This window comes from Lipophrys pholis (assembly GCF_963383615.2).
Source record: "Lipophrys pholis genome assembly, chromosome: 20".
In the NCBI taxonomy this organism is placed as follows: domain Eukaryota; kingdom Metazoa; phylum Chordata; class Actinopteri; order Blenniiformes; family Blenniidae; genus Lipophrys; species Lipophrys pholis.
In genome coordinates this window covers 12,541,554-12,550,264 of record NC_137648.1, presented here as the reverse complement: position 1 = coordinate 12,550,264, position 8,711 = coordinate 12,541,554, and the positions used below count along the sequence as shown (strand labels likewise).

Below are 8,711 nucleotides of genomic sequence, written 5' to 3'. Positions count from 1 at the left end.
AAAATGGCCTGGAGAGAATTTGAATCTTTTCTTTTGAACATTTGCAGCTGTATGATCTGTAATGTTAATTTTTGCATTTTATTGAATTTGATTTGTCATCATGTTTTACGTCTTGAAAAACATTTCAATGGCAAAGTCTAGTCATTGTCTATACCACTTAATCCAATTCAGGGCCAATGGCGGGGGGGGGGGGGGGGGGGGGGGGGGGGGGGGGGAGATCCCAGCTAACTACTGTTGAGGGCCGATACGCCCATAAACAGGCACACACTCACATTCATAACTAAGGACCATTTAGAGCGACCACAAGACCTCAAATGCATGTTGTTGAACTATGGGAGGAAACTAGAGTACCCAAACAAAACCCGCTCACGCACAAACAACATGCAAACTCCAAACAGAAACGCCCCGGGCAGCCGGTTCTTGTTGTAATGCAACACGATGCGGCCCACATACCAGTTCTCAGTAATCACAGGCAGAGTTTGTTTCCTTTGGACCAAAACTAGATTCCCTTTTTGTTTTGTTTTCCTGTCCTTGTAGCCTCATATACATCCAAACAAATACAAAAATGGTCTTGAGCTTCTCCTTGAATTGTGAGGACAAAAGCAACCAAGAACTACAGTAGATAACACATTCACAGTTTTATTGATACTTATTTACACCTCTTGGATTCAGTAATTGTGGCCTGTAAGACAAAGATCAACTTTTCACATTGATTTAGATCCACTCCAGTCGGAATTGTTACATCTAGATGGTTAGAAAATGATGTGCAATGGCAAAAGTGACGACAATTTGAACCTCAGCAACCTGAACCAATCTCACCAAACGTTTAATGCAGAAGGACTGCAGTGACTGTCAATGCAAAGAGGACATCAGGGAGAGACGATGGTGAACGGGCAACACATGGTCTAAAATGTTGACGAATCCCCAGTTCAGCTCCAGTTTGGCCCGAACCTCTGATGTGCGTCTCCACAGCTCCATCCGAACAAAGGCAAGATGCCAAAGCAATAACCTTGGATATAAACCATGCGTTCCTCGTTTTTCTGACTCTGAGCTTTTATAGTCAGCATCATTAGCATCACGGGGCTAATTGTACAATGGGTTGGGGAAGGACAGCTTGGCATCCTTACAGTTTGAGCCCTGCAGTGGACAAACAGACACAAAGGGACATACATCACGTCACTGACTTCTTCACAAACAATTAAGAGGCCAGTCGGTCCGAGTGCAGACACCTCACCCCTGCCTCCCTCCACCATGGGTAGACACTGATAGAGAGCCTGCGACCGTCACTCCTCCTGGGGTTAATACGAGGACAAATGCCTGCTCTGTCGTCCATGGAGGGGAGCTCGGGGAAAGAAAGATCATGTACACACTTTTAAAATCAGATAAGCACGAACGTGAAAGTGTACATGAAGCGCAGGTATGATTAAACTTCACAGCCAGCCAGTCAGTGCGCTCATAATCACACCTCTAACCTCCATAACACGTCTCATCGTCGTCCCAGAGGTGCGATAATCACCGGCTGTTTCCACCGCTCGGTAAAACAAGTGTTGAGTCTGTGTCGTGGCGATATCAGTTCACTCCTACACCTCTCTATTTATAGCAGCGTCCTCAGCGAAAGCCACATGAAAGCAAACGCGTACAAACGAACCAATTCAGATAAAGAATGCAATGTCGGCATTACATCCCTGGAAGAAAAAATGTTTCCAGTCGTTAAAATCTTTCTGCGATATTTTGTGCTGTTTTCTGTTATTTTAGTGAAAGATCATGTAGAGCAAAGACATCAAATTTAGTTTTAGGTCAACGGTCACATATACCATAACCTCATTTGGACCTTGCATTGCAACCCATAAAGACTGATATTTTCCCTTGGTTTAACTACAGATCATACAAGTGTTGACAATTACTGCACTTTTCGTAAACACATTTCTTTTAATAAAACCTTTTACTTGCTGCAATTGTCTGTCCAGTTTTAGCTGTGTCTAACGATCATATGGAAACAGTACATGCATTATCTTAAAAATGTCATTATTGTCTCCAGGGCGACATCCTCCCACCAACCACATTCATTCTTTTAGACGGGCTGCTTTAGGCCACAGGACTTTTATCCCACATCTCTGATCCCAAGTCTTCATCAGTAGGAAACACAATGACACATCACGCTCTCTTCTATCCCTCGATAATTCTCCTGTTCAAATAAAAAGGTGTGCTTGTGCTCAAACATACATCTCACTCATTCAATGAGATTTTTCCTGACGCACACACACATGCCATTATCCAAATGGGCCTCTGTGATTGTATATTCTCGTCTGCATGGCCTTTTCTTTGTGATACGGTCAGAATTCCGAGGAGCGGTGTAGGAGGACGGTGATAAGAGCACCTGCTTCATGAAATAAAATCCTGCATATTAGAGGCCACACAATTTGTCAAACCTCACATCATGTGACCTTTTATGTATAGATGACAAGCAGAAAGCTGTTGCCAAAGTGGTTATTTTTGCTATTGCAGCTATAATCTAGATTTTATTACGGGGTTGTGTGTATGTGCTTGCACTACACTACACTGTGTGCATACAACGCGTACGCTGCAAAATCAATAATTCTAAATCCAAAATCTAATTTAGCAGAAAGGCTCCTCTAATGTTAAATCCACATATTGAATAAACAGGAGATAATTTGGATTTGTCCAGCTGAGAATCCAGACAAATTCACTGATGATTGATTAGGCGTTTGTGTTCGCTCACCTCTGCCCTCCAGTCATAGTCCGGGTCATCCATCACCCCGTAGTCCATCGGGTTGGACCTTCTGTGGAGCCAGTGAACGCACTCATCATCACCTTCATCATGAGCAGAATCCTCATCAGAGAAAACAGGACTACATGTCACAATATCACTGCTGCCAGAACTTACACGCAGTGACATTTTTTCTTGCATAAGGCCAGAATACACACGGCAACCCCGGCGATGAGCAGCACCAGACCGATGCCGATGCCGAAGTACACAGAATCTGAATGAGGGGGGAGACGTTTCACGGTGCCGACATTAAAGCAGCGTGCAAAGACAAAGCAATTAGGCCCAGGTGAGTGCGTGGCTCTTTATTACCCAGTTGTGTGTCCTTTGGTGTGGGCGATGAGGTGGAGGATAGTTTCTCCTTCACATGGCAGCGGTTTCCAGTCCATCCTGGGTTACACCTTCAATCAGGCACAAAGATACAGAGCACAGGTTGAATTAAATGCAGGAAGCTGAATTTGCAGGGTGGTATGGCGCCCCTCCAAAGAGCAAACTGATTTACAGGGAACAAACAAATTACATCACACTCTCAGTACGACGACTGTATAGATGAGAGTGAGGTTAGAAGTGATTTTCAAAGACAATCTGCTCTCATGACCATTATTTTGGAAAAACCTGCTGTTTTCTCAGCTCCAACACTGCTGGAGCTTAATATAGAAACCGACTCACAGTTTAACTCTAATTTGATCACAAAGGTCAAAGGTCAAGGTCAATGTCACCGTGTCTGTAACCTCAAGGGAGTTTGTTCAGATTTGCCACACACGTTTACTCTGACTCAAAGATGAATGACTTTGAGGTTAAAAGTCACTTTGAATTCACATTAGTTTCATATAGTATCATGAAAGACTCTGGATACCGTGTCCAGATCAGGTTCAAAAGTTTGTAGCTGATAAAGCAGGGTTTGATATACAGATAAGCAGTCCAAGTGCCCCAAAGAAGGAATATCCAGACAAAAGGCAAATGCAATCAAAACCATGCAACAAAAAAATCTGAATACCAAGCATGGTCAGACTAAAGGTCCCTCACAGCTCCCTGTCATGCAATTTATGACATGCCTTCACAAGATACACATCAATACCTTTCTAAATAGAGGATACCTACAATCACATCATTGTTATCCTACTTTTTATGCACTGAAAATCTAAAGAAATTTGAGAATGAAGAGAGCAAAATGCCCCCGTGTGCATCAGAATTATCCACATACACACCCTATGGTGACATATTGACAAATGGGTGAAGATTTATCTGCTGGACATCCACCAATGGAAACACAGATTGATTGCAAATAGTTTGCTTGGTCTGCTGAGCAGCATCTTGGGAAGAAAAGCAGGTTCCTGTTCTCCCAAAACAGAGACTGCGCTCCAAGCCAACATCTGTTCAGTATCAGCATGATTTCTCAGCAACGCTGAGCTTCTAATGTGAAGCACACAGCTCCTCATAAGGCCAGACTTTGTCATTATCATGCAGAAGGGCTCCAAGTACATATTGTGTGACAGTCTAGCCATGGCAGTAGGCTGCTCCTGGCCCGGTTCCCTGGTGGATGCCGCTCAGCAGAGTAGAAGAACGTGACACTACTACTGAGCCAGAGGTGCCTTTCCACCGGGAACGGTTAGGGTCCAGATCCAGCAGGATTGTTATCAATGCTGGAGCAGCTACAGAAGCTCCATAACGCACCGGGCAGAGAACAGTGGTGGTAAAGTCCTGCTACCCAATGAGAAGACATAGTGGTAGTGCGGGGAATGAATATGAAGGGAAATGAAATGACACTGGGATAATTATGGCAAAATGTACAGATGACCTTTTCAGGCACAAAAATAAAAATAAAACATTCAATGTCTCAGTACAAGTACAAGAAATGTTGCTTCTGGACGGGCATCTCAGTGTCTGATTGACAGCAGCTGAGCTCTGGCAGGAAAATTAGATACAAAGTAAAGGAATATGTGGCGCTGCACACATGTCACGGACAGACAGCCTGTTGTGAGTGATACTGAAGAGCAGAATCCACACCAGCCTCCAAAGAGAACATTAGCAGGTTTCTTTATATTACCCATTAGATTTCTAGGCTGCACTGCAACATCAGCAGCACATTTCTGTGCTCACAGACAGGGAGTCTTATTACCTTAAAACAACAACAACAAGAAAATGTTATTATATTGATTATGATAAAATTTTCGCAGTTTTACACTCTTTAATAAAGAAAATGTTAAAACTTTCTGCTAATGTAGTGATGTGATCGTCTATCTTTGCTTCGTATTTATGGAAAACAAATGTTTTGAAAAAGAACAACCCAATATGTATAAAATAAAGTAATAATTCTCATGGATGATTTGAAGAAATGCAGGGCAAATCATTTACAAAACAGGTGTGTTTGTTTCAGCCGGAAAAACATAATATAATTTAAAGTCGACTATAATTTGTTACATTGGCAGCAGTGGTTTGCTCTGGTTGGGTTTTTGACATATTCTGCAGGTAATAATGTGACTGTAGCGAAACGGTATTAGACCTGCAGCACAATTCCCATCCACTTTCTGGAACATTGGATTTCCTGACAGATTAAAGTAGAAATGTAATTTTTCACTGGTGCATTATGACGCTAGCGGATCCAGGAGCAAGACTCAAGGTTGCTTTTTTACGTTTATATTGAAATATCTCAAAGCGGGCAAGTCAAGCTGCTGCTTTAGAAAACAAACTAAAAAAATCTTCAGCAAAGTGAGCCAATACAGTGAGCATGGTATATGTCTGGAATGTATTTTGGAGATGTAGACACTAGTATTGTGGCTCGATAATCTAATGCAGGATATTTCTATGGGGTACACACCAAGGCTCGTGAAAGTGCAGACTGTGTTTAAATATTGACTCGGAGAATCTATCAGGAATCCCCAGGAAAACACTGCACTGGTGGATAAATGAAGGCAGAACCACCCTGTTTAATCTGCTGGGGATAAGCAGATTCCCACATGCTTCATGAAGCGTGTCTTTTCCAGGGGAAGAAACAAGACTGATGGGATTTCCATGTTTTAAGTCTCACAGAGCGAGAGAGTGGGTAGGAGGGAGAGTGGGAAGAGTAGACACGATACTTATCTTTGTTTGTGCATGTTTATAAATGTGCTTAAGATGGTGGGTCTGTTTGCCTATAAATGCTTGTGGATCTAGTGGAGGTGAGGCTTAGCTTACACACAAACAGGCCCGTGTTGGTCCACAAGGCACGAGCCTCGATTCAGGCAATACATCAGAGGGCAATCTGGAAAAGATAAAAAAAAAACAACCAACACACAGAATATCATATTACACAGGAGAAATTTGATCTCCCACTCTTTCTCTCTCCTTCTTTTCCTGCACTGCCCCTCGTTTCTCTCTTCACCTGACAGGATACACACACAAGCACAAGACCACAAAGTCAGTAAATTATGTTGTTGAAAGAAACGGTGCTCTGCTGAGCGTTATCCATTAACCCCAGAGCTGCAACATGTGCAGCACAGCGCATTAAATGTAAAGTGAGGATGCCTTAAAAAATAATGCCAGAAATTGCAATCTTATGTCAGGTCTGTCTGATTTATCTTTCACAGTATTTGAAGGTACTTTGGTTATGAGCTTTATCCAAACATGAAGGCGAGGACTCAGCGGTTTCAGTCTCTTCATGTTATCCCAGATGGGCTCCGTGAGGCTGAGATCAAGCTCTGTAGGGGCCGTACCATCGGCTGCAAGTCTCTTTGTTCCTGTCATGGCTGAAAATGTTGTGCTTTTTTTCAGATTTCCGAATAATTCTGCAGGTTGGATAAGAATCCTTACATCTGAAGGCCTATGGCATTCACACAGTCGTGGACATCAAATCAATTTTCTATGTTTTTTGTTGGGTTTTTTTGTGTGTCCATAACGACTTTTCTTGAATAGTTTAGTAAACCATAGACAGTCTGGAGTAACATGTTGAAAAAAACAACTGTAATACTGCTGCTTTTGGCGGTTGCATGCAAGTAACCTAATTAGGAAATCAATAACACTTATAAATAGTAACGTTTTCAGAATATTTTTGCTCATCTTTGCCCCATCTCTGTTTTGTGAATAAACCCATTTCCTTCAAGAACTCGTGTGAAAATTGTGATCTCACTCGCTTGAGCCAGATATACTCAACTTATCTACTGCAAATGCCTGATGAATTAAAACTCATGCTAATGTGTCATGGCCACACCACAATGATAAAACTGTGTGCACATTATGAAGATTTCCTAATTGAGAGGGACAATTAAAATAACCAATTTTCTGCAACCTGCACAACACTGGCCACAGGTCGTCAGGGCTGCCTGTTAAATAGTCATTATGTCTTAAACACCATTAGAAGACCCTGAAGTTCCACTCAGCGCGTGATAAAGTGTCTCTGGTTTGGCAGTTGAAGGCAGGCTTAATGGGAGGTTTGGTCCTGAATCGCATGGAAGCGGAGGTTTTTATTGGATTGGATTTTGGCAGATTGTAGGAACCTGTGAGGTGTGCCTTGAAGACTAAAGAGCCTTGAAAACGTCCTGAGAGTCGGCGCTTAAGCATGAAATGGATCGACTGCTTGTGTTGTTTTAGGCAGAGCTTGAGTCAAAGCTGACTGGTGACATGAGAAAATAACAAAGGTATGTACTGGAAGGCAATTTTATGTACGTACAAGAACACAGACATGAAGGGAAACCTGTCGTTAAATTAAGGAATATCTGATTTGAACTTAAAGTCACCATGATTGACATGAAAGCGTCTGAGCCTTAACACATGTAATACAGCCACTGATCGAGATAAGAGATGATACATTACAAGAGCGAAAGTGGAACACATGGACAGACTTGATATCGAGATAGCAGAAGTAGAATAACAATCGTTTCGCTTTTGTAGAACATCATAAAAAATGACACTAGTTAACTGCACAAATTGAATGGTTTCTGAAAAAAACACATTACCGTGGCAGCTGGACTCGTCTGAGTGGAACGGCAGACAGTCGGCCGAGCGGTCACAACGGTTCTGACGTGGGATACAACCCGGGGAAGTCTCACACACCAGTTCTCCCAGCTCACACTGCAACAGAGCCGCTGGAGGAAGGAGGTGATGTTAGAGGAGGTGACAGCTGATCCCACAGATTGTAATAAGTTCAACAATAAACATGGCAGCAGAACACAGACCTGCTGCCTTCAGCCTTGAGATTAATGTCCGGTTTTCCAGACCGGATTATACAAAATACTAAAAACTTAGCTTTTTCATCAACTTATTTCTTGTCTTATTATAAGTCATTTTTCATGCTATAACTCACCCCCACATTCTTTATGAATCTGTTTTCTCTAATTTCCCTAACCCCAATTCACGTTTTAAGCTACAATTGTGCTTAATAGAACAAATTCAAAGAGCTCACTGTCTTCCTCCAAAAAGAATTGTGTGACTGCCAAGGTGCCATAATCCTGCTGCTTTCAATCACGGACGCAGTAACATTGACTGTATCCAAAGAGCTAAGTTTAAAACAATGAGTTCTGGCAAAGCACAGAGAAAACGAACAGAAAATAAAGTAGCTCTTCGAATACTCGCTGATATAAAAGCACATAATACCAAGTCATCACAGCAGGGTTAAAGACTTTGAATTCAAAATGGGATCTATGAGAAGAAGTGAGTGGGACTGCTTGGGTTAATACAGATGGGAACAGATCAGCTCCTGTCACTCATGAGCATACATACATACATACATACATACATACATACATACATACATACCTACATTATTATTTTATTAGATTTCTGCCTCCACTTCACTCAATAGAAGTGAATAGAAATGAACGAATGAAGCATGAATTTCTGAAAAACTATATATTTTAACTGAGTTGTAGCTGTGGTCTCTTCAGAAAGAGTGCTGTCGCTGCATTGAATGATCGCCATAACATGCTGTCAACATTTTTTATGTTCCATATTT

General features: G+C 42.0%; 1 protein-coding gene across 1 annotated transcript in view; it reads right to left on the bottom strand.

The window, feature by feature from the left end:
* Positions 1–615: 615 nt before the first annotated feature.
* malrd1 (MAM and LDL receptor class A domain containing 1) overlaps positions 616–8,711 on the bottom strand; it is a gene marked incomplete at its 5' end in the record, with an annotated part of 56,929 nt that continues 48,833 nt past the window's right edge. The window contains 7 exons of the mRNA XM_080489958.1: positions 616–1,137; positions 1,235–1,342; positions 2,741–2,801; positions 2,906–3,002; positions 3,098–3,186; positions 5,960–6,026; positions 7,717–7,845. Coding sequence (XP_080346084.1) covers positions 1,084–1,137; positions 1,235–1,342; positions 2,741–2,801; positions 2,906–3,002; positions 3,098–3,186; positions 5,960–6,026; positions 7,717–7,845 — 605 coding nt within the window. The 3' untranslated portion in view covers positions 616–1,083. The remainder of the gene's footprint in view (positions 1,138–1,234; positions 1,343–2,740; positions 2,802–2,905; positions 3,003–3,097; positions 3,187–5,959; positions 6,027–7,716; positions 7,846–8,711) is intronic.